The 27,270-nt window shown below is 37.8% G+C and overlaps 1 protein-coding gene across 3 annotated transcripts; it reads left to right on the top strand.

Annotated features, from left to right (window-relative positions):
- Positions 1-608: 608 nt before the first annotated feature.
- Positions 609-27,191, top strand: sema4gb (sema domain, immunoglobulin domain (Ig), transmembrane domain (TM) and short cytoplasmic domain, (semaphorin) 4Gb). Of its 3 annotated transcripts, none has more exons than XM_027140504.2 (15): positions 609-774; positions 3,232-3,478; positions 11,567-11,718; positions 11,811-11,873; positions 12,028-12,126; positions 12,243-12,333; positions 12,455-12,568; positions 13,683-13,837; positions 19,766-19,941; positions 20,733-20,871; positions 21,848-22,070; positions 22,190-22,305; positions 22,490-22,644; positions 23,062-23,123; positions 23,238-27,191. In XM_027140504.2, the coding sequence occupies exons 2-15, from the start codon at positions 3,340-3,342 to the stop codon at positions 24,200-24,202; spliced, it is 2,649 nt and encodes an 882-aa protein (XP_026996305.2). In that variant the 5' UTR covers positions 609-774; positions 3,232-3,339; the 3' UTR covers positions 24,203-27,191. The 3 variants fall into 3 exon arrangements, with proteins under 3 accessions (XP_026996305.2, XP_026996307.2, XP_026996306.2); XM_027140506.2 differs by lacking the exon at positions 609-774 and adding an exon at positions 820-1,047; XM_027140505.2 differs by lacking the exon at positions 609-774 and adding an exon at positions 820-1,055.
- The last annotated feature ends 79 nt before the right edge of the window (positions 27,192-27,270 follow it).

Below are 27,270 nucleotides of genomic sequence, written 5' to 3'. Positions count from 1 at the left end.
ATCCTCAAAAGTCAGCCTCATCTCAGTGGAGGTCCAAAATCTCCAATCTTCAGTGTTTTATGAGTCAAAATCTTAACACTTACATTTCAGTAGTCGTGATCATTCTGTATGGCCTTTTGGTGGCGCTAGAGTCTATATGTTGGAGACTATCTGGCCATAAACATGATAATTAAAAGGTCTAATAGATGAATAGCCTATTTACACGAAAAAGTCATATATGAATAAGCCTAGCCTTTAATGAGCATTTAAACATCACACCATGGGTCGAAAAAGATTTGCTGAGCAAAATATTGCTCAACATTGGATTCAGGTAATGAATGTCTGTATTTCATCTCTGCAGGCATGTAAGTAAATGAGTAAACAATACATAAGGCTTGGAATATACAATCTTATATAAGCTAGATGATAAAAATTCAAGCCTTCATCCCGTGTATATGTGTGACACGTGGGAGTGCCTCATTAAATTCCCCCGTGGCGCGCAGAAATAAGAATCGGGGGCGTGGTTTATTGCTAATGTAATGAATATTCACGTGTAGGCGTGTCCTCACCTTGGACATTGAACAGCGGCTCGTTTGCAGACAGTGTTGTTACATCCCGCGCAGTTTCTGTGGGACACACACACACACACACACACACACACACACACACACACACACACACACACACACACACACACACACACACACACACACACACACACATACAGAGGAGCTCCGTGTTTCTACGGTAACGCACTGCATTGGCTATTTCAGTTTCAAGGATGCAGGATGTGAGGTACAGTACCTGGAATCCTATTATAGTTTTTTTTTTTTTTAGATTAGAAGCATGTTCTGTAAAACTCGTATTAACATTCACGAATCGATCCTGTAATATTGATTATGTTAGTGAAGCTAAAACATGCAGGTGAAGGTGACTTATAAAGTGTGCCAGAAGTGCCCTTTAAAAATGCCGCAGTGGTGTGCACTGATTTCTGTTCCTGTACAGAACTCCTATAGAAATATGCATTTCAGACTTGAGCCATAAGTTGTGTTCTTCCTCTAGTCTCAGGTACGCAGGTAAGCACTATATTGTTTTTGTCTGTAAAACTAGTCTCTGGCTTAAATGAGAGTAAGTGATGCATATGATGCAGTCTGTGTCAAAATGTTAGACAAAAATGTAAAAAGGGGGAAAAAACACCTTGACCAGGTGATTCATTATGTTCATATAAAATAAGGAATCAGTCACTCAGTCGAAATCACAAAAGTGACATTAACACCATCTCTTAATTTCAACACTCGTCCACTAAATGCAGAGCAAACTTGTGTCTGAGAGAAGCCTGTGTTACTAGCTGTAACTATCTGTACCCCGTTTCCATTAAATTCTAATACAGTTAGTGAAGAAAGTATATAGACTATAGAATCTCTTTTATAGATATGCGTGGATTAAAAACTGAATGCATTATTCCAGAGGAGAATGCAGCACAAAATTATGTTTTTATTAATTTTTGCTTGGGTTTGTTAAGTTTGAGAAGTGGGATGTTGATGCTGTTGTTAGATTTCCTTACACTGGTTGAGTTAAGGATTAAACATAAGACCGTTTCAAAGAGGATCGAAAGGCATGCATGATGTAGACTATATTGGATTCTTGAACATATAAAATGTGCTTCTTTTGTTTTGATGCCAATATATTCAGTTCTCTTGGCTCATTTGAATTGTGGGGGAGATGTTATGCACTGGTGCATTTCTTCTAGAGAAATCCACTTGTGTCAGTACACATATAGCATGTGTAACACATGAGATTATATTCTTGAATTCCAGCATTTGGCCTTGTATTGACAAGAGTCAAATTCACGCCTACTTTAATATTATGCTGTGCATGACATGGATTTGTTGCATTTCTGTTTTTCTTTGTACTTTAGTTGGGGACTTGAAACCCTTTTCTTAAATTCTCAAACAAACTCAATTTTTGTGGATATTTTACATACTGTACCTTAACTCTAAAGCATCATTCAGGAGCCAGTCTGTATTGTTGACGTAGAACTTAGTTATGTATTTCTCCAGATAAATAATATTAAGGAAATCAATGACTGTGATGTTTTTACATGCTTTAAAATAATTTGTCTGTGCAACAAACTTACTGGTAATGATTAATTATGTAGGTTAGCAAACTACAGATAGATTACCAGGTCTCAGATGGTGAATTAATAAAAGAAACCATAAAAGCACAGATTTGTGGCTTTATTGGTTTTCTACACCATCTGTTGGAACATCAAACTAAATATTAAGCATGGATTATGGGTTGGTTGACAGGTGGCCTTATCAGAAATTACTCGTATTATATGTCTCTGCCATTTTTAAGCAATGGTACTTATTATCGATTTTCTAATTTTAGGAGATGTGTAGAATGATAATAATAAATGTAACCAACATTCAAAATGTATTTGAAGAAGATTCACCTCATATTTCAATCAAATGGACATAGTATAACTGCATTAGCAACCTAATTAGAATTTAATTTTCTAGCAAAATAGGAGTATGCTTTTGTATGCCATTTACACCGTTGATTGTTTTGAGTAATGGGTAGCCACATGTTATATGCCTACATCATGTTGATATTTTTTTGAATACTGTTAGATTTAAAAGGATCTTTTGAATACATCTATGAATGCAGCCTTCCTCAGTTGTATTTTCAAGAATTTCAACTGGTTTATCCATCATGGGCTAAAAAAGTGAAAGAAAGCAAAGTGCAATTAAACCATTTGTGTTAAAATGTAATTTGTAGTTTATAATATTTAGAAAATATTTAACTGGTTAGTGTTGATTAAGTTAGGTCTACTGTATATACGTTACTGTCATTAATTGTGAATCTCAATTAAAAAATCTTGGAATGGAGAATTTATGATAATTCTAGATTGTAGTTCAGTCTCAATTGATATACTTCTGTGCTATACTAGATGATTTTATATTATAGATCAGATGATTGTGCTCACTTCTAACTCTGTCACTGTGCACCACACAATGAAAGATAAGCAGCTTGTAGCAGATAAGGGACACAACCAACAAGAATGACAGTACATAGTTTTTCTGTAGAGCTAAGTCTGCCTCCATTTAGAAACACATACAACGGTAACACAGGTAACATCAGGTAGTACTAAATACAAACAAGTACTATTATTCACATTACATGCATAATTAATACCTTTCCTGTGTATATGATGGGTGGAAGTCATTATTCTCTTGCTTTTTTATACAGAGGGAAACATTTGACAGCAGGAAGATGAGTTAGGAGTCTATCAAGAGTCTAGACTACGTGGTTTCCAAATGATCTGGAAGGATTCTAGCTGCCATTTGTACTAATATCATGGTGGTCATGACACATCCTGAGCTGCTTGCCATCACACTGGTGCTTCTCTGCAGCTCAGCATCCATGCTGTGGGGCTTCCCATTTGGACCTGTGCTTGAGTTGGATGTTATTCCAAGGACTACTGTGCCTTTTAATGGTAAGAGTATTTTCACTAAACTATTAAATTTGTAATTTAGTTTTTAGTTTAGTAATTTAGAATTTTTATTATTAAAGCTTATTAAATCTTGGCATATAAAATATTAATGCAACTTTGTGCAATTCATGATGACCAGTGGAAGAAAAGGTACTGAAAAATTTACTTATGCAAGTATAGAAATACAGTATGTACCGTATAGGTAAAAGTAGAATATTTCAGCCAAAATGAACTCAAGTGAAAGTAAAAAGTTGCTTGGTTTCAAGTATTACAAATTAAAAAGTAAATGCATTTAACTGTTAAAATGTTTTTGTTTTTTTTATTTAGAGAAAAATAACTTTTTATTACATTCCATATACTATTTTGTCTGAAAAGATAATTCACTAATGAATTATTAAAAAATATGTTAGCTACTGGAATTGATCCAAAGAAAAACATGGTAATTTAGTGGATTATAGAAAATTAGCTAAATTCACTTCAACATGCTTTTTTCTTTCCTTTTTTTAAATTAAATGGAGTTTCTGTCTTCTAGGGAGGAAAAGGAGAAACTTTATATTATACAAGTCTATTTTACTGAGGTAGGGCCAGGGCTGTTGCTCATCAAATTGGCATGATAGTTTTTTCTACTTTGATTAATTTGATTGGATGCTTTAAACCAAAATATAAATAAAATGATCAGGAACCCATAAGATTGATATGCACACTGTAAGCATGGATAAGTTGAATTTACTTTAAAATTTTTGAGGAAACCTGTTGCCTAAAAAATTATGTAATGTGTAATGAAAGTTGGGTGAATTAACTTAAAAACTTGAATGACTACAATTGGTATACTAAGTTTTATGCAATAAATGACAAGTTTATTCAACTTAAAATCTTTTCTAGTACCAGTTTCTAGTCCTATTACTTACTTGTTCTGTTCAAATGACTGAGAGAAGCTAACTAATATGTATCTAACAGATAAAAATGCGCAGTCTAACTGATAATTTAGCAACTTACAATCAGCCTCTTGGGTGAATGAAAACAACAATAAAAGAGGTTGATGGGGGAAAATGTTTGCTTGGTCAGAATCTGCAGCAGTTAATCAGGGAAGCAGGCGGGTGAAATAACTTTAATGCTGTGTTTATGATAAAGTGTATTGCCTAAATCATCTAAAACAGCTCATCACCGAGATCCAAATTCCACTGCGATGAAGACACTTGGTCTTAACTAAAACGTATTATTTTTATGAAGTTTATCTTAAAGTTATTCAAACATCGCATTACTATAAAATGCAGGTATATTCTACTACAAATTTGATTTGTTAGTACTGCAATTAAACTTGTACATTTGTACAAAAATTGTACATTGTGATTGATTGTTTAATTAGATGAAATCTGGGCTTAAGGTCTACACACTATATAGCCAAAAGTATGTGGAGACCTGACCATCACACACACATATAGTCTTTTTCCTTGTTTTGCCACAAAGTTGGAAGAACACGATTGTACAGAATGTCTTTGTATGCCATAATATAACAATTTCCCTTCACTGGAACTTAGACACCTAAACCTGTTGCAGCATGACAAAGCCCCTGTGCACAAAGTGAGATCCATGAAGACATGGAGAGGCATTGTCTGGAATGGAAGAACTCGAGCGGCCTGTGCAAACAGTCGCCTGCTCTCAATCCACCTGAGATGAACTGGAACACTTACTGCATCCCATGCCTCCTCACTCGACAGTAGTGACCTCTGTAATGCTCTAGTGGTTGAATGAACACAAATCCCCACAGCCACATTCCAAAATCTAGTAGTAGGCTTCCCAAAAGAATGGAGGATATTATAACAACAAAGGGAACTAAGTCTGAACAAGTACATAATGGGTGTGATGGTCAGGTGTGTGCAAACTTCTGACTGGTAAAATTTGTAACGAATTAAAGATATATAAAATTTAAAGAGTATATATTATACACATAACTTCCATTGCCATCAGAAGGGAACAGACTTATAAATTTCTCATACAAACTATAAAAATAACTTTTAATTAATTTCTTCGGTTCATATGAAAGTAGACGGAAAATGTTCATATTCAGTGTCATTTTGTGTCTGAGCTCTCTGAGTCTTATTAGTGGTCTTTCTCTAGCCTTGGATTAGTTCATGCACTTCACAGAGCACATGCTATGAGGCTGGAAAACAAGATTAGACCGCTGGAGCTCCTGCTAAAAGAAACCAGGATAACTAAGAGCTATTCATGTTCTGAGAGAGCAGTGGGTTATTCCACTGTTATTAGTGAGTCATTTCATGCAGTTGTTTTCAGTTAATATGGCATTTAATTCCTTTTGTTGTTTTATAGCAAGCTATTTCATTTGTCTGTAGTGCATTGTATCTCTTTATGGGCACAGAATGAATACTTTTGCAGATAAGTAAAACTAACATCTAACAGTAAACTAATATCTCTGGCATACACGAACAGCCTTACAACTGAAATCTAGGCAAATAATTATTTCTAGTAAAAAATATTCTTAGCTTGTGATAAAACCAAGTGTTGCCTGAATCACATCACTATCCAAAGCTTTCTTGTTTAGCAGAGACCAGAGAATATATGTGACAGGCTACATATCAGTGTAAATTTGTTGTGTATCAAATTGTTATGCAATGAGATTGAGACCAAAGTAATATACACACCACATGGGCCCAGTGCAGTGCACATAAAGTGCATACAGTTTATTATAAAAAGACAGTTTCTCTAAATCTTAATCATACAACAATACGGAATTTTAAAATATTCGGTCCATGATTTTATTTGTTTATGTTTTGCTGGTAAAGAGCTTGGAGTTTGAAAATTGTACATGATTTAAAATGTCTCTACTGAACATGTCAGTGTTTTCAGATCATCTTTTCTCCTGCCTCAGATGTCCTTGACCTACATTGCTATTCTTTTTTGATGTGTGGGTGTGTGTGTGTGTGTGTGTGTGTGTGTGTGTATGTGTGTGTGTGTGTGTCTTAGGTCTCTGTTATGAGGTTGCTGGGTTTTGTGGTACTGTATCTCCTCTGAGCTGTTTTTTCTTCTGTAGTGCATTTATATTACACTATAATATCAGTGCAAAATAACAGGCAGATAAAAGGTGCAGGGGACATGAGATATTCAGTGTGTTTTTATTTATTTACATTTACATTTACATTTACAGCATTTGGTAGACGACCTTATCAAGAGCGATGTACAAAAGTGCATAAGTCTCTATCATTGGATACATTAACTCTGGTTCACTAGGTTACATACTTCAGATACTATGAGTTTAAACACTGTTCTTTTTACATACATAGCTCTGAGGGTGCGGGGTGCAGTGCGAGGAGTGATGAGGGCTTTGAGGTAAGAGGGAACTGGTCCTTTTTTGGCTTTGTAGGCAAGCATCAGTGTTTTGAATCTGATGCATGCAGCTACTGGAAGCCAGCGGAGGGATTGCAGCAGCGGGGTGGTGTGTGAGAACTTAGGCAGGTTTTAAACAAGTCATGCAGCTATGTTTTGGATCATTTTGCAGAGGACGAATTGCGTTTATAGGTAGACCTGCCAGCTGTGAGTTACAGTAGTCCAGTCTTGAGATGACAAGAGATTGAACAAGTACCTGAGCAGCCTGTGTGGACAAAAATGGCCGAGTCCTTCTAATGTTGTTGAGAAGGAACTGACATGAGCGAGTCACATTAGCGACATGAGAGGAAAAGGACAGTTGATTGTCCATGGTTACCCCAAGTTTGCAAACTGTGACTGAAGGGATCAGATCGTTATGCAGGGAGGTATCATACTCACTCATTTTCTACCGCTTTATCCGAACTACCTCGGGTCACGGGGAGCCCGTGCCTATCTCAGGCGTCATCGGGCATCAAGGCAGGATACACCCTGGACAGAGTGCCAACCCATCGCAGGGCACACACACACTCTCATTCACTCACGCAATCACACACTACGGACAATTTTCCAGAGATGCCAATCAACCTACCATGCATTTCTTTGGACTGGGGGAGGAAACCGGAGTACCCGGAGGAAACCCCTGAGGCACGGGGAGAACATGCAAACTCCACACACAGAAGGCGGAGGCGGAAATCGAACTCCGACCCTGGAGGTGTGAAGCGAACATGCTAACCACTAAGCCACCATGCCCCCCTGCAGGGAGGTATAATACAGATTATTTGTTTTTTGTTTGTTTGTTTGTTTTTTGCAAGTTTTGCAGTTAGACCAAGGCAGTAATAAAACTAATAAATAAAATAAATCTATTTTTGCTGTGACCAATTTGAACCATGGTGACAAAAAAAATCTGTCAAACCAGGTTATCTACTTTCAAACTTTCAAATCAACCTATTCTTTATAGCGTGAGTGATGTTTTTTTTAGAGTACACTCAAAGTACTCTAAGCCTAAGCCCACTTTTGAACACAGAATAATTCTTGACAATTGCCTTTTCATCTGCATAATTGAATTATTTTCCCTCTCCTCAGTTTTCAGTGCTTGGCACTATGATATCATCTCTGTGAAGAGTAAAAATTTGACCACAGAGGTAGAGAAGATTTGGATCTGTGTGTGGTGTCGGAAGGCTCTGAGAAATGTACCATCTTCTGACTAAAATAGCATCAGACAGCAGTTGTGGTCTCTGCTCCTAAAACTCCATACTGTTTTTGCTCATTTTAATTTGTTGTATTCATTTCTACAGACATTTTTAGTTTATACATTAGCTTAGTTTAAAGGGGGCATAAGTAGAACGGTTACAGAGTGAAGTACTCCTACTCTGGGATGATTTGTTTATTTATTGTCACCGCATCTGATGTATGCTCATGTACAAAACTGTGGATCTATAGTGCATCTACATTAGTGAGGCAGCTTGCAAACATTCCTTCTGCTTATTACTCCCTCTGTTATTAACACAACCTCATCCCATGAAATTTGTGCATGTACAGTATATGTATATATAAATATATATACATTTTTTTTCAAGCGGAGAACAATTTTAACTGCAAATATTTAAATAATAAAACAACCATCCTAGTGATTTTTATAGCCTGAGATACCACAGCTTAGTCATTTACAGTAACTACAAGCCATTTGTTAGCCTAGCTTTTTCTTCTAGTTAAAGTCACCTAGCTAGACACATTAGCATGCTATGCACCAGGCATAGCTGTAATGGCATTAACTGTCTATCGGATGAAATGATGTAGTACATTTTAAACTTTACTGAGTGTTGCATGTTCATGTGAATTGAAGATAATTAACTATGGTGATGCATTCATAGTAGCTTCCAGATTTAATATTTATCAATTTTTTTCTTTTTCAGTTCTGGATACAGTTGGTTGTGTGTGTGTGTGTGTGTGTGTGTGTGTGTGTGTGTGTGTGTGTGTGTGTGTGTGTGTGTGTGTGTGTGTGTGTGTGTGTGTGTGTGTGGTAAAATGATGGTGTTCTATTCTTGTGTCTATTCTTATAGCTTGTTGAGGCAACAAATACCGGCAATACAGCATTCTTTACATCACAGTTTCTAGTTCATAGTCTACCATGTGTCTCTTTCATAATCTATCAATATTAATACACCTTGCAGCTTCATTGTGCACAAGTTGTGAACTACAAAGCAGCTTGTTTAGTATATCATGCAAGTAGTACTGTTTGTTGGTAAAAGTGCAATTTTTCCAGTGACAAAACATTTGGAGTTGAAGGCTAAAGTCCAGCCTGGTACACCAAAAAAAATCTAACAACAAAGTATTTGATAGCTGCATAAAATTCAGCAAAACAGAATGAACATACATGACCCGGATATTTTCTTTGCTTTTGTTGAAACACGAGTGTGGTTATATAATTTTAGCAACATACAGGCTCTGTCTGTTCTCACCCATGTCATTAGTGCTCCTCGTTATACACATGTGCCTACCTAGCCCGCTTGACACTGTTCAGAGGGGAAGAAGTGAGTCAACAGTCACAAAACACATAGACGCAGACACACACACACACACACACACACACACACACACACACACACACACGCATGCACACACACTCACACACACGCACACACACACTATGACAGAATGTATTGTGAACATTTTGCTTTCTTTGTGATGGAACAAAGGTTATGTTTAAGCCTGAATGCTTGAGTCAATATTCAGTGCTAACTACACACAAACATGCACACACATGCACACACTGAAACAGAATAAGCTTTAATATCTGTGTTGACTTTTAATTTTAATTTTAACCACATTACATTGAGCCTTTTTAAATGGATGGTTGTCTTGCATAAGTCTTTCATAATGATTAAAATAAATATTTCTTATGTGCTCTTTCTTCACCCATAAACAGTGTACTGTGTTTGATAAAAGGAGATTTAAAAAGGTGCCAGTGTGTACTTTAGCAGTATTCCAGCACCATGTGACTCCAAGGACACCCTGTGCAACTCTAAATTATCCTCCGGCACAATCGTCACTGGATACTAAAATGTTGAAGACTCTTCCATTTATAGTTATATATTCATTGCTGTGAACATGAGATATGTGCAAAACATAGAGACATAGAGGGACGTCAAGTCCGTTAAGACTTTAGGCTTTAGGGATTGCATTGTATAAGCATGCACAGCTCTCTCTCTCTCTCTCTCTCTCTCTCTCTCTCTCTCTCTCTCTCTCTCTCTCTCTCTCTCTCTCTCTCTCTCTCTCTCTCTCTCTCTCTCTCTCACACACACACACACACACACACACACACACACACACACACACACACACACACACACACACTCACTCTCTTTCTTTATCTATCTATTTCATGCAAAAACACAAACACACACTCACTGACCTTTTTAGGTCCACAGTGGAGGGTCTTTAAGCTTTAACATGGTGTATCCTGATAGCATAGTACATAAAGATAATGAACTGAGTGCTTTTGTGGGAATTTAATAGGGGTCACACTGAGGCTCAAAGCCCTTCTGAGATTTATAGCACTGATTTTTATATCGTATCACCACATTTCTTATGCACATCCACAATTTAATTGTATTTCAGGTGTCCAAACATTTTAGTTTCACCTTTCTTTATTTACTGTAATAAGGAACAGAGAGTTTGGAGTAAGTAAATGTTAAATAGTTCTGGTGTTGATAGAGTACAGAAGACGATGTTGTAGAAATTTAAACTGCATTTAGATGTGAGATATCTGAGATGGACTTTTTTTTTAATTAATATTAATACAAACAACTAAGCATTAATACAAACAATTAAGCATTATTTAAGCATATATACAGCATCTGTAATTTAAGAAATAAATATCAAAGTATCTGCTGTTGGTCTCAGTAAGTTGCATTCTATTCTGGTGATAATAAAGAAAGAATATTTCAAGAAGTGGGAACCAGTGGTAAATGATTCATGACACATGTATAGATTCTACTTATTTTATATTTCCCCATATAGATTGCAATGAAGGTGGATACTGTATATCATATGTCATTGAGTAAATTTATTAAAATTAAACATTTTCTGGCTTAAGAATCATGGTGCATAATGACTAGAAGCATTCATTTGTTGTTCTAATAATTCATTGGCACATGCCACAAAGATGGTTACAGCTGAGATCCAATACATTCAGAAGATTACTTGATCAAGTACCCCAGAAAGACTCTCTGGGTGTCCTTGGACTTCCAGGAACAGCTATATAGGAGAAGAATGGAAGTGTGAAATAATCTGTATTCCTTCATAAGGACTGTGGCTCAGCACTGTGCATCTGGTACTATAAGTATGAGTTGCAGCATTAAAGAGAGAAGGTGCCTAAAAGACTTCAGGTTGCTCATGAGTCAGCTTAATGCAGATTAGTGCGCTTCTTCTCTCTGCATTATCTCTCCTCTTCCTCCCCTGCTGCTGGTTATACACTGCTGGATATGCTTTTGGAGCACCGCCCAGCTATTTCTTCCTTGGAGAAATCCATTTCATCCTTTTTCATAAATTCATTGTTTGATCAGCTGTAGCATCGACTGCATACTTTTCACTCACTCATCCTTGAGTTCTGACTGCATTCGAATGAACTGACGCAACTATGCTAATGTGTTGACACTATTTGGCCATGTGTGTCCTTGTTTTTCTAATTGGGTCACTGACTGTGTGCAGGGCTTCTTGGATGTAATCTTTTCCGTGCTCAGACTGTAAACTACAGTACTCTGCTGCTGGAGGATGGAGCTGACATATTGTATGTAGGGGCCAGAGAGGCCCTGTATGCCCTGGACACATCCAATATATCAGCTATCCGCACCAACAGTTCTGTGAGTATCTTCATCATTCACTCACATTTTTTCTAAAGCTGGTTCTATGCTGCTTGGTTGATGCTCATTAAAGCTTATTGTTTTTATATCAGATCGATTGGGCTGCATCTGTAGAACAGAAGAAACAGTGCTTAAGCAAAGGAAGGGACGATCAGGTATAACCTTCCTGACACATGGAACTGTACTGTATTTAAATCTTTATTTTGAGTTTCTACTCGTCATTTGTTCTCAGATACTTTCCGTACAATCACAGAATTCTGTATTTTTTGAGTTTTTTTTTTTTTTTTTTTAAATCTTGTCCGGCTACAGACAGAGTGCTACAATTATGTTCGGTTTCTCGATCGGTATAACGAGACTCACCTCTACACCTGTGGGACCCATGCCTTCCGACCTCGCTGTGCATACATAGTAAGAATCAAAGCTCATCTTTTTGTGCTGAAATTAGCTTTGATTCAGTTCAGTTTCATATTTAAAGAATAGATGATGTTTGGGAAACATTTTCTACAGTATGTTGTGCTTTTCAGGATGTGGAGAGATTCATCTTCGTGCGTTTTGAGGAAGGCAAAGACAAATGTCCCTATGACCCAGTCAAAGGTTACACTGGGTTCATTGTGGGTAAGGAATAAATAATGCATGGTCACCCTGCACCCTAACACTGTACATATAAATATACACAGTGTATATATACAGCGTGTGTGTTTCATAATTTAAATTATGAGGTGTGTTGTTCTCTTAGATAGTGAGATGTACTCTGCCTCCCAGTATGAGTTTCTGAGCTCCCCTGACATTCGTCGTAACTTTCCCTTTCCGAACCTGAAGACAGAGGACGCTCCAACTAGATGGCTCTTGGGTATGTACTTGGGTAAAACACTTATAATGAAAGTCATGCTATGTTATTAAATATATTTTGAAATGCCCAACACTTACCAAGCACTTATTAGAAACACATGTACACCTACGCATTCATGTATGATTCAGCCAATCGTGTGGTAGCAGTGCAATGCATAAACTCATGCAGATACGGGCCAGAAACTTCCAGTTCTGTCAGCCAATAACAGAAAGCTCAGGCTGCCGAGGGCACATGCTCACCAAAACTGGACATTTGAAGACTGGAAACATATGAAATAGTCACAAATATGGTATTGTCAGATTTTGACACCAAAAGCATAAATCCAAGGAACCACCCTGACTTGTGTCAACTGTTCAGGCTGGTGGAGTTGTTGTAATGGTATGGGGAATGTTTTCTCTTCAATACCAATGAATACATTATTTAAGTGCCACATCGTATTTGAGCATTGTTGCTGACCATTTGCATTACAATTTACAGTCTTCTAATGGCTACTCACAATGGGAATCCCAAAGAACACCTTCGCATTGATGTACTGTAGTAATACAGTAGAAGTGCACCTGATAATTCTGCAGGAAATTACATAAATATATGTAAATATCTACATAGGATTTAAATCATCTTTTTAATTCATATTCAGAAACAGAATTGATTTCTAATACATTTCAGCTTGCTACTATAAGGTCAAGATGCTACAAAACATAAAATATCTAATATAAATCTTTTTATAAATTGTTTCTTCCCATCTCCCAAAAACATGCTAGCTCCTAATTGCCCGTAGGTCCAAACGAGTGTGAGTACGTATACAACGATGAACAGGATACTTTGAACAATTTATGAAGTATATTAGAAATATTGAGCCAAGCATAAAATGTGATATTGATACAGCATTTATACTTAAAGAATTAAGTATTCTTCAATTCTTTACACACATATATCATGACAGTTTTTTTGCCATAAATTGTGAGTGGTATTTTCACTTAAATGCTTTTATTTTTTTACCTCAAACAATTTAGATAGTTGCTGTGCTTTTGTTCTACAGATGCATTCATTTATTTAAGGCCCATAAGAGTCCCTTTATTGCCAATATAGTTGTTAAGCTCACTGTTCTTTGCAGAGGCGGACTTTGTTGGCTCAGCACTATTGAGAGAAAGCATCAACAGCTCCATTGGGGATGATGACAAAGTTTACTTCTTCTTCACTGAGAGAAATCCAGAGCAGAAGCCTTACTCCAGTCAGACCAGAGTGGCCAGGGTGGCCAGGGTCTGTAAGGTAAAGACCGTAATAATGCCTTTTTGATTTTATCAGAATAATTTAAAAATGTTTATTAGGGCAGTTTTATGAATAGTACATAGGATTTCCAGTATATTTGATAACAGCAAGCCTGTGCGTATTTTATATTTTTCAAAACCATTCAACATGCATTAAAATATATATTCCGAACAATTTTGAAGCCCAAATTAGAAGTTTATAATATACTGATATAAATCATATTCAAACAAAATATAAGTTAATGTTGGAGGGTTTAAAAACGGTTAATGTAAAATTTGAATGTAATGTTTGTATAGACTTTGTATAAACATGAAAGTTAGAAGATGGTAGTGTTGCAAAGTGTAGGTTATCTTGCAAGCTATTAATTTATCATGTGACAACCAGCACATTTATGCACACAACTGCTACTGTAGACATTATAAAAGCCATATGTACACACTCTGTAGATAGCTCTTTAAAGACACATGAAAGTGTTGCACTGTGTGTAACTGAGTAACCTTGTAGGCCTGATTTTTGGGTGGTTGTGGTCGTGTGCCACTCTTATCAGGCAGGGTAGAACCTACTTCTGACATCTAAGCAAAACATTCACACATCTCTCTCTCTCTCTCTCTCTCTCTCTCTCTCTCTCTCTCTCTCTCTCTCTCTCTCTCTCTCTCTCTCTCATTCTCTCTCCCTCTCTCCCTCTCTCGCTATATATATGAGTTATGCTACAGTAAATAACATAAGAGTAGGGGTGTACCAGATATATATGTACTGTACTTAGTATATATATCTGGTACACCGCTACTCTTATGTTATTAACTGTAGCATAACTCCTTTATCTGTCCTGCCATTAGGTTTACGATTTCATCAGATTTCATTACATACACACCCACATTACTGTTTAGACATATCTCAGGAAAGCAGGTCAGCTCCCTTACTGGCTGATTTGGCAAGTGAGGAGAACAGAGAAGCTCCAGAAAAAAGTCGGCCACTCTATAGCTCTGATTTATTTTACGCTTCTCCGGTCAATGAACAACGAAATACGTGTTATATTATACCTTTCATAGTTTTGTACTCACTATAATAAAATTTTAAAAGTATTAAAAAACATAACACATGTATGTGTCCAAACACACACACACACACACACACACACACACACACACACACACACACACACACACACACACACACACACACACACACACACACACACACAGAGCTAGTAGTGTAATTTCTACTGCTACTCTTAACCAGATAGTAGCAATAGCTAACAATAGTTAAATTATTTAAATAAATTCAAATAAAAAATAAATGTGTTTACTCACTGAATACTTATCTTTGACATTTCTTGTTTTTTTCTGATATCACATGATGGTCTGGGTTCTCTGTTGAGGGAATTTGATATGACAACAGGATTAGTTAAGAAGATGGAGTGCTGCCCTCAAGCTTTTGGAGTGTTGTAGCTCATTTAGGACAGAACTTCTATAGATCCATAACTGTGCCATGTCAAGCCTAATATTTAATTTAGAACTACTTAACCTGGCAGGAGACCTACTTGGTGCCTTATGCTATTCAGAGAGGATTATGCGTGAACTGTGGAAAAAGCTGTTTGATGATGAAAATGTTGTAGAGGGATTAAATCTGGGAGTGAATTAAAATGGAAAAACTGTTGTGGCATGCTCCTTTCATGCATGGCTAATTCAGATGCTAATTTCAATATGTGAAGGCTGGTAATAGATTTAAAACAAAAGAAAGTACATAAGTCTTATCTGTTGTTTTTCTTTGGTCTTATCCTGTGACTATATAGGATATTTAACATTATTGATTGTGCTAATTGACTGTATTGCAGTGAAAAAGTGTCCCACTGGGGAGTGAAATCAAAATGATGGATTGCTGGTGCAGTTTGCAATTACTTACCTCCTTTTTCTTCCAATATGCCTTGTGTTTTGTGGCACTAAAGCTTAATGACGATAATAATAATAACATACAATAATAATAATTATAAGAAGAAGAAGAAGAAGAAGAAGAAGAAGAAGAAAATGGAAGAGTTGTTTAATCTTTGTGATGAAATGTTTTTTTCAGACGAATGGGGTAAACCTTTGAAAACCTGTAGTCAGATGGTTATTTCATTACAACAAGGTATGAATTAGGGGGCACGGTGGCTTAGTGGTTAGCACGTTCACCTCACACCTCCAGGGTCGGGGGTTTGATTCCCGTGCCTCGGGGGTTTCCTCCGGGTACTCCGGTTTCCTCCCTCGGTCCAAAGACATGCATGGTAGGTTGATTGGCATCTCTGGAAAAATTGTCCGTAGTGTGTGATTGCGTGAGTGAATGAGAGTGTGTGTGCCCTGCGATCTGTGATTTTTATATAAAAGGCCACATTTCTTGACTTTACAGACCATGAGATTCTCATCCCAATATTGTTTATTCCCATAGATTGCATTACGTTATATATCTCTGCTCCAGAGAATTCAGGATGCTGCAGCTCACCCAGGTTTATAACCTCTGAAATTTCTCTTATGTAACTCCCCAACTGATGTCACTCCACCGGCTTCTTGCTGCAGCAGAAATCAAATTTAAAATGTGTGTCATATTCTAGGTGTCAAATGTCTATGCACCATGTTATCTATGTACTCTGATTCAGAACTTAAGAGAGAATGGCATGTCCTTCATCATGATAGGAGCATGCTTGAGGTGCAAAGATTACTGCTTAAGTGCTCTGACATTTCAGTGGTGGAATAAGCTTCTCTTTCACTTTGAGCATTCCTATGTCTCTATTGCATTTAGACATAGGACTAAAGACAAAACTCTGCAGGCAATATCAGCTTTATTTTTAGTTTATTTGTATTCGTATTAATGCATGTAAGAGTGAAATAGTTTTTTGTTACTCTCTAGACCACTCTAGACCAAACTAGTCTATTGTATTTCAATTTATAAAGCTGTTGAAAGGCAGTCGAATAATTTTTTAATATAAATGTTTGCTGCATGACACACTTGACACATAAGAAATCTGTTTAACCATAAAACCTCCATATATTGAATTTAAGTAGTGAAACGAAGGAATGGTGAAACTACATAAGCAGTGAGTTTGGATGAACAAAAGCTGAAACTGTTGGAAGGGCAACAGACCAGTAATGTGGAAAGTAACCATGTGGCAGCAGCTTTGTTTGAGGAGCATGAGCTGATAACCCATTTTCTTAGCCCAGTCTCATCACAGCTGTGGGAGTGTTGGACAGCTCAAATCAGCTATAAGGCAGGCTTAGTCTTATGAAAATGTCCCAGATGGTATACTGTCATGACTACTGAAGGAACATAGCCTGCCCACTTTCAGAAGCAGTCCACAGAGATTAATGCTGTAGGAGTTTACTGCGGTCAATGTGTGTTACCGTGTGTAATACTCCAGGCAGAAGATTCAGTATTCATCTCAATTACCTGGAATATTTTCTTTCTACTTTTAATCGCAACACAGCACCGCTTAAAAACCTAAGACAGCATCAGTAAGTTTGCTGATCAGCTCAATGATTTTGTTACATTTTCAGGATAATCTTCACATTTGTAGTTCCGGAAGGATGTAAGAATCAAGTCTTTGTGTAGATTTGGTTAGAAATGAGAGCAAGACAAAAAGTGGAATGATGATGAGGATCGTCGTATTAATGTGTGAACAATTTATGCAAATATTTATTTTAATACAGATGTGTGACAAATTAAAGGGGGAAAAATACAGCCTCATTGCCTCTTCTCATAAATTCTCCAAGTCTTTGAGGCAGTAATAGAGCAGGGGTGGCCAACCAGTCAGAGACCAAGAGCAACATTTTTTTACTGTGTTACCGCAAAGAGCCACATCATACACATGGGCACACATGAACATCACCTTTATTTTTTTCCCCTGCCATTTTGAAAGCGAACTTGACACAAATTGTTTGCTCAAATGATCTTGCTCCTACTGGGAAACTTTGAGGTATTTTCATCCCACTCACATGCGCGTTGGACAAAAATGCCGTATTGAACTCAAGCGAAGCGAACACGCACATTAAAAAGACACAAATACAAACTTCGGGATGAACGTAAGAGCCACATGAAACCGGGCAAAGAGCCGCATGCGTCTCGAGAGCCGCGGGTTGGACGCCCCTGTACTAGAGGGATACCCGTCTTCTAAAAAACTGTTCTTTTGATGATAGTGATGGAAGACGCTGTTGCCCCAAAATGGCCAATGATCTGGTGGATGTCAAGACCAGAGCCTAAGATTTACATTGTATTCATACTCAACACACCAGTGTGCTGAATATGAATACAATGAGCTCTTGGAATCTTCAGATCAGGATTGTCATCGTGGACAAGGATCCATGTTTCCCAACAGGATAAAAAATGCTTTATCATAGGATGAAGTAAATTAATCAGAATCTGAAGTATTCATTTATAGTGACTCTTCCATCAAAGAGGACAAGTGGATCAAAACCATGTGAGCAAAATGTCCTCCACAGTATAACAGAGCCAAGTATTTGTAATTTTTTCATGTTTCTGTGTGCTTGTCTTATTTTCAACACTGGCTCTTGACCATAGATGTTTGTTGTGGGAGTAAGCGACAGGACATAGCTTCAAACTAAATTAATCAAAGAGGCTGTCACACTTAACTACAAAATGCTATCTTTTTCAGAGTAAACCCTCAATAGGAACAAGAATCGACAGCATACAGTCATCCAGCATATTGTCTAGCAAATTGTTTCAAGATATTTTAGTGGTATGTTTGTTCAATTGTGTTTAAACAGCTGGTGTGTTATCAGTGTGTGAGACAAACACAGTGAAACTAATATCATTACCCAGAGGTGACAGATTTTGGGGGGGGGGGGGGCAATCCAACCCAATTTTATTCACCGTCTTTGCATGGAAAATAGGTCACCATGGTGCACATATATTTCTGATCTACAGACATTATCCACTCCATTAACCCCCTTTCACTCTCCCGATCTTTGCATTTTATTTATTACATTAGATGTGCTTCTGTATAAGACACAATGGGTACACTTTCAGTTATTTTCTATAAAACAAGATCTTTGGGGTTGCAGAGTATTGAAATTAGCTCTCCTGTCCTGTCCTGGTCACTCAAAAGAAAATGGAAGAAATGGTAAGAAATGGAAAATTTCTGTAGTAATGACTAAAGTTTTAATGAAGTCTAATATTTGTTGAATGGATGATATACAGTGATCCCTCGTTTATCGTAGTTAATGGGGACCGGAACCTCTCGCGATAGGTGAAAATCTGCGAAGTAGGATAGGCCCTTAGATAGTTTGACCTTTTCACTGATGGTCATCATCTTCCTCTTCCTCTTGGGCTCACTAGAGGCATCTTTCGCAGGGGCACGGCACTTAGGAGGCATTGTAAGGGCTTAACGAAAAGTTAATTTCAAACACAATACGCGAGACACGGTTGACAGCGTGAACGAGAGTGGCGAGATACAACAAGAGAAGAAGCTGGGAGAGGATGCGATGATGCGCAGCCAATCAGCTCAGATCTCGTGCCGGGAACCAATCATGTGCCTCGTCTGAGGGTATGTACAAAGCCTCTGAGAGAGTTTCTCTCTTTGTCTGGAATCCTGAGAAACCGTTTTTATTTTTCGATGAATATTTTTGAAAAATCAGCAATGCACTGAGGCCGCGAAACTTGAACCGTGAAACTTGAACCGCGAAGTGGCGAGGGATTACTGTATATGGTGAGGCCTTGTCCCACTTACCCTTATGTTAACTCACAACTGCGTGTTGCCAAACAGCATAATCTTTATGCATTTTACTTAGTTTGTTTAGTTTTTATAGGCAATTACTTTTTTTTGGCAGGACTTTAATACCAACTAATATGTATACATTTCTTACCTTTTTAATGTTTTTTTTTATTGAAGTTTAGTTTAGTTTAGTTTTTTTTGTTTTGACATGATTTCATTTATATCTTCAGGGTGACATAGGAGGTCAAAGGACTCTTCAGAGGAAGTGGACATCCTTTTTGAAAGCCCGACTTGTGTGTTCCTTCCCTGAGTATGAGTTGCAGTTTAACATCCTGCGTGGTGTGTATGTGCTGGAAGGACCTAATGTTCATGACAGCCTCGTCTTTGCCATCTTTGGACTTGAATGGTGAGAGAAGTGATGGAACTATTTGGGGGGGGGGGGGTGTAAAAATAAAAACATTTTCAGCCAGTTTCCTATATTCTGTAATAGGATGTAGACCAAAAGGTTTGGGAAGAAATGTTCTTTGCTCCATTAGATCTCATTAATGTGATGTGAACTGAAGCGACATTACAACATCTGTTAATATATGATTCACTGTGTTGGATTTCAGACCAAAGAGGCGAGAATGAGCATTTGCAGATTCATGTTTTCGCAAATTGTCCTATAAACTCAGTAAATTGATCATTTCTTTTCTATATACATAATGTCTCTTAGAAGCATGAACAGCCGGATATTGTACTCTTCTTTTATCATGGTATTATCATGAGTGGTTATGTCTGCTGCCCAGAGTGCAAATAAAGCATGTGGTTAGAAAGTCACTCTAGCCCCATAGCTGAGAAGTTGTAGGTCAAGTACAGGCCATGGATTTGTCATGTAATACCTCCAATTCCTGCCGACTCAATCCGGTTTACATAAAAATAATATACTTTCTCGATTTAAATGACATGATCCTCTCTCTCTCTCTCTCTCTCTCTCTCTCTCTCTCCTTAGATAGAAAGAGAGAGATATAAAAGAGAGAGAGATATATAAAATAGAGTTCTCGTCATCATCTCTATTGGCTTCTCTCTCTCTCTCTCTCTCTCTCTCTCTATCTCTCTCTCTCTCTCTCTCTATCTCTCTCTCTCTCTCTCTCTCTCTCTCTCTCTCTCTCTCTCTCTCTCTCTCTCTCTCTCTCTCTCTCTCTCTCTCTCTCTCAGGAAAAATGTTAAAACATCAGTAATTTGTCAGTACTCTATCAAAGATGTCCAGACTGCATTCAATGGGCCTTACATGGAACTCCAAGACTCTAAATGGAGGGAATACTCTGGAAAAGTTCCAGACCTTAGGCCTGGCTCAGTGAGTGTCATTTGTAATATCTGATAAATAATATGATTTAGGAAATGTTAAGAGCGTAGCACATCAACTGTTCATGCTAGACATATTTTTTCTTCGTTCTGTCTTATTGAGTACAGTTTACAACATAACACTTATATTTTTGGAGATTAGTCTAACTGCAGTTACAGTAGTTCGACAAAGGCGTCTGCAGTGTACTGTGTCGTTGCAATAGATATTTTCAATTTTTTCTGTTTCCTTAATCTATTTTCTTATTCTCAGTTACATAACATAACAAGCTCATCATAACATAACAAGCTCAATTGATGAGTTCACCAAACAAATTAACATTTTTGACACTGATACAGCTGAATTTGAAATTTGTTGATAGTAGCGCCTGCAGTTATGCCGACAACCTGAAGGTGTTCGCTTATAAATAATAATTAATCAGTTGCTTGCACATCTCTCTCTCTCTCTCTCTCTCTCTCTCTTCGCTAGTCTAGAGGCGAGACGAGAGGAGAGCAACGGGAGAAGAGAGAGAAAAGCAGAGAAACCTGATGAATAGAAGAGAGAGAGAGAAGAGAGAGAAGAGAGAGAGGAGAGAGAGATAGAGAGAGAGAGAGAGAGAGAGAGAGAAGAGGAGAGATGAGAGAGAAGAGGGAGAGAAAGGGAGAGAGAAAGAGAGAAAGGGAGAGAGAGAGAGAGAGAGATAGGAGAGATAGAAAAACACACAGCGCGTAGAGAAACAAAAAGCAAGACAAAGGCGAACACAAAAAAAAAAGCGAAAGCGAGTAAAAAAAGAGAAAAAAGGTAAGGGATAGATGAAAACACAGAAGAACAAATGATGAAAGAGAGAAAAAAAGAAAAAACAAAGAGAAAGCAGAAAAAAGGAGAAAGCTCACCTCCCCCCCCCTCACCCCCTCTACCTCTCTCCCCCCCTCCCTCCCCCCCCCCTCTCCCTCTCCCTCTCTCCCCCTGCTCCTACTTTTGGACTCTCAAGTGCATAACTGATCAGCACCGGGCTCAGCTCATAAATTCATCACGGGATCTGCCAGATAACGTGCTCATGTTTGCTCGGAGACACCCTTTAATGGCCAGAGAAATCCGTCCAATAGGAGGGCGACCCCTACTGTTCAAAAAGAGCACCGACTACACCAGGATAGCAGTTCTTAAGGTCACTGCCTTGGATGGCAACACGTATAACATGATCTTCACTGGAACAGGTGCTTTGGCTTATTTCATTGTTACATCCTGTTTTCCTGTTAGATGTAGATTCAGGGTTTAATGTTATTACATTATTGTGGAATATAAAATGTGTGAATGTGCATTGATGTAAGAACAGATGATGGGTGGATGCATAAGGCTGTACAGATAGGAAATCAGGTGCACATCATTGAAGAGCTGCAACTGTTTAAGGAGTCGCAGCCTATCAACAACATGGTTATTTCATACAAACAGGTACAATACGCCTTCATTGCTACATACTAACTGTGTACAAATTAGTAACATAGTCCTTGATTATACAGTTGCTTGTTGATTTTGACTTATTATTATGTGCTCACTATATTGACCAAAATCTATTTAAAACAAAAAAAACATTTAGATTTACAGTACAGTTCAATGGATTTTATTTGTATAACAGAAAAGTGTATATGTGAGCGCTGCGTCAGGAGTGGTGCAGGTGCCTCTGTCTTCCTGTATGCGCTACACCTCATGTTATGGCTGTGTGTTTGCACGAGACCCACTGTGTGGCTGGGATGGGAGACAGTGTGTTGAAATATCAACATACCCTGTCAGGTGAGGGCCGATTGTTTTAACAATATATGCACATATTTACACAGGGTGGCAGCTCCCTTGAATTTTAACAAAAGCCTGGCTTCTTGCCCTGACATTTCTGTGAAATTTATTCAAATCAACCATGTTTTGCTTACGTTGCAATCTTATTGTTACAGTAATGTTATTATGTGGCCATTTGGTTTGCCTCAAAGAACAAATAGTTATTCAGTAAATACAGACTAGTCCATACATAATCATCATGCCATGACATGTAGTGTGCTCTTGCTACGCATTTATTAGCTTATTTCCAAAAACCAGATGTTTTAATAATAGGTTAATGGGATTTTTCACAAAACGATACACCATTCCCACACATATCCTCCGTACCTGTGCAAAGAACCTGACACTAATGTAACTCTTGTATGTTTCCTTGTTCAGATCCAACTTAACTCAGGACATCCATATGGGTAACAGAGGGTGTGACAACATCACAGAGGATGGTTGTAACTTATTTTAAACAATAGTCCATTTACATATTTTACATTTTCATTCAGCAGAATTTGCTATTCGGTCCACATTTGAACATTGCTGTCTATTCATGTTTTTTCTGTCAGGTCTTGTGACCCATCGCACTCGTTCAGTGATGGTGGGACACGACATGCTCTTGCTTTGTGAGCTTCGTTCCAATCTGGCAGTTCCGCACTGGACTCTGAATGGTGAACAGCTGCAGAGTTATGCTGTGGACACTGGCTTCCGTATTGGCACTGATGGCCTCCTCATAATCGAGGCTCAGACCCAGCACAGTGGCCATTACTGCTGTTATGGTGTGGAGAATGCTGTTTGGATTCCTGTACGCAGCTACATGGTTAGGGTGCAGCCAATTCCTCCACCTTCACCCCATCTCCCCACAGATCCAACTGCCCTACCAGAAAGGTTCTTCACCACTAGCACACTGTCTGTCAGCCCCTCTAGTGAATCCATAGAGCAGCCTCTGCACCCACTACCCTCCCGTCCTGAGTTCCACACCAACCGACACATGGAGGCTATGTATATCTCCTTGGTAGCTGTTTTAGGTGGCCTCTGTCTTGTTCTTACTGTAGTGCTGCTGTACGTTAGCTTCTGTGCACATAGTGCCCCTGGTCACAAGAAGTATTCCCAGCACGAGTTGTCCATTACCCCTACCATAGCGAGAAAACGCAGCTCTCATGTGGAACTGAAGACAATCTCCAGCCACTGCAATGGGAGAACTGATGGGCTTTACGGAGCAGCATCAACAGATGGAGAATTCCTGCAGATTATTTCAATTGATGGGCAGATCAGCCCTAACAAGGAGCCTCCTCCAGCTCCGCCACTCCCCATGCCGCCTCCACTGCCAGCCACGGAGTACGCAAACGGCTTGTCGGCCACGATACCGAGCGTTTTAAGGAAAATAAATGGGAACAGCTACGTGCTCCTGAGTCAGATGGACTCAGATATGACCTCACCTCTTTACCATTCTTTCACAGAAGAGCTGAACAGGATCTTAGAGAAGAGAAAACACACACAGCTGGATATGGAGCCAGACGAAAGCTCTGTGTAGCCCCAACTCTGCTTAATAAGAGTTGTGGCACCTTTTAGAGGAAATCATAACTGTTGTTAAAGCTGTATTTTATTAACTAAAATAAATGTGGTGTTTTATTATGCTGTATTTGCACTGTATCCTGACGTGCACCTAAAGCTCTATAGATATATTAAGAACCATCGTTATTTGGATGTTTTTTTACTGAGGACTTTGCAAACAGTAATAACATACCATAATATGTCGAATTACAGAGTGTTGTTTTTTTTTATCTAAAGTGGCAAGGGAAAAACCTCAAATAGAGATTATTATCTCATAGGATTCTGAAAGCATAAACATGCAAAACAAAATAATTAATAGAAAAGATATGATTACTGACCGGGTTCCAAAAATTGTAAATCCAATGATAGTGTATGTATCTTACATTCATTTATTCGTTATGTATCATATGCAGGAGTCTTGTCCTTAGGTCATTGTGGCCCCCCATTTTACACAAAAAATTTTAAATCCTAATATACCAGATCCAGGAAAAAAATCTCCAAATTGTGATTAGAAGCTTAGAAAATTGCAAAATATAATCAGCAAACGTAAATGGAATTCAGAGCTTACATAAGAGCTTTAGCACTCAAGCAACTAAAATTGGAAATAAGAAAGAATTCAATGAGGATCTACAGTAAGTAAAGTGATACGACCAAGCTTAGATGCTGAAGGACCAGAACAAAAGTGCAAATGGAAAACATGCTGTGAACAAAGGAACCTATTGCAATCTTGCCAGTGCGTGAGCCTATTTTCACCACCCACAGAAATTCATGATATTTTCATTTATAGCTTTCAGCTGCTTTTTTGTAAACTGATCACTTTCCTAACAAATATGAGCAGGGTTGTTTTTAATATCCAAGCACTGTATAATGTCCGGAGGGAATAAAACAGAGTTTTATTCACACTGATTAAAGAAAGAAAAAAAATCAACATTGCGAAAAAAGGAGTTAGAATAGTGACAACACAGCAAAATGAAACTGGGAATGTATTCAAATACCCTCTAGAGGACATTGCAGCATTGTTGAAATGCACCATCTTGGCCTTGAGCCACTTGAAGTGAACCTGTCACTAAACCGTAACTAGATTTTCATCGATGAATGCATTTCACAAGAAATACAAAGTCAGTATCACTTCATTATTATTATTGTTTCATATAATATCATCTTCCTCTTTTCATCTTTAAAGCAAAGACTGTTCTAGTACTCACATATTAAGATCTCACAAGGTTTTTCAGCGATGATAAGCATTTTGTTTTTCATTTTCATCAATTTGAGACTGAGTGTACACCAAGATGAATAATTCAGTACGTTAGGCACACAGAAGATTGTATGAGTTTACATTAAGGTCTAACTAACCTACTTTGTTGTTATATCAGTGACTGAACTGAACTGATATTAATTGATGTGAATTATTTTTCTGCAGCATTCAAAAAATCAAATCGAACTGGTCGGGAAGGTTGTAATATTTCTGTACATAATGTATGTTACAATATGAACCTTGTTTAACAGCGTTTGTACTGATCAGTAGCAGACAATTTCGTACACTTGTCATTGGTGGCTTTCTGCACTTGACTGGTGTTTTTGTCGATAAGCAGCTTACTGTGACGATAGTACCTTTGATGAGCTTTTCTTTCCTTATAGCATATAGATTACACCACAAAATATCACTTAACTTTTTTCCCTATACAAACATTATAACTTTTGGGAAAACTGACTGTCAAACATGTCATGGGCCAAGTATTTTTCTGGAGATATTATGTCCTGTGGTAAAGATCATGCAAGTGTATTAGAGTAAAATTGCAATATATTGCTCGCTCACATTTTAGGTCATGTAATCACATGCATTAGGAGTATTAACATGCCGAAATGATGACAAACCACTTCCTGTGATAGGCAAATCACATGACTGATCTACTGTGTAAGTCTTTTTATGGTAAATATCTGAGCCGTGCTTAAGTCTTGTATTAAACCGTGAATTTATACTTATTTCTCTTACCTTTTGAAAGCAGTACCATAATTTCTGTTCAATGCAGAAAGCTCATTCCTGATGTCTACAGATGCACATGCTGGAATCATGATCAGTAGATTAAGGGCTGGACAAAATGCTAAACATTTCCCACATTAAGGAATTCCCTGACATTTATTGCACTAATTTTCATACTGAGGAAATTCTCTTTCTACATGTTTTAGACACGTTTTACAGAATTTGAGTATTCATAAATTCCTTCTGTTTACAGAAAGTTTGGATGTTGTGAACCTGTTTTATACAGTAAATAAGGGGAGGGGGGAGTATTTATCTAAACTGAAGAGAGACAAGAGGCCTATTCTGTGACATTTTACATCTGCATATTTAATCAAGTGTATCAGGCCCATTTATATGTCCTATATGTAGCTGTCACCTAGCAACAGCGCTGTATTTAGAACTTGCTGTTATCCACAGAATAGGTCGTGCAAGTCTTCACAGAGGAAAGATAATGTGACTGGAGCACACTTGTCTAATCCGACTGTAATATGCTGGATGCATTAATAGATACACCACCACAAGGGAAAACTTCAGTTAATAAGATCTCTCTGAAGCCGTGTTTTGTTTAATAACCCCCCATCCCCTGCTTCAGTCCATAGCTTATGTAAGGCTCTGTGATTTGTTTTCTTTTTTATTCTAGGATACCAGAAAGCCTAGGGACAAAGTTTTTCCTGTACATACACACTATTAATGGCACAAAGACTTAACATTTTACAACATCTGCATGGTTCTATTTCTCAATCTGCTTTCACATTTTCATGCAAGACTTGGGAAGAGACAGAATAATGAAAAACAATGTTTTTAACACTTGCATGTCTTTTCCCTCTGTCACTGTAAATAACTTTGAATTTCAATTTCCAATATTAAGCATGCAATGTAGAATATTAATAGCGTGCTCTAATATCCAATGTTTCTTTTTCAATGTATCAATAAATTAATTTTCTAGTCATTGTGTTTTTTTATTTGTCATTTTTCATGATTTACTTATAGCTCCACAACATCATGTAAGAACGAGCCCAGAACCTGCA

The sequence above is a fragment of the Tachysurus fulvidraco genome, chromosome 8 (genome assembly GCF_022655615.1).
Source record: "Tachysurus fulvidraco isolate hzauxx_2018 chromosome 8, HZAU_PFXX_2.0, whole genome shotgun sequence".
Classification (NCBI taxonomy): Eukaryota; Metazoa; Chordata; class Actinopteri; order Siluriformes; family Bagridae; genus Tachysurus; species Tachysurus fulvidraco.
Note: the sequence above shows the minus strand (reverse complement) of the source record. Positions and strands in the feature narration are given on the sequence as shown.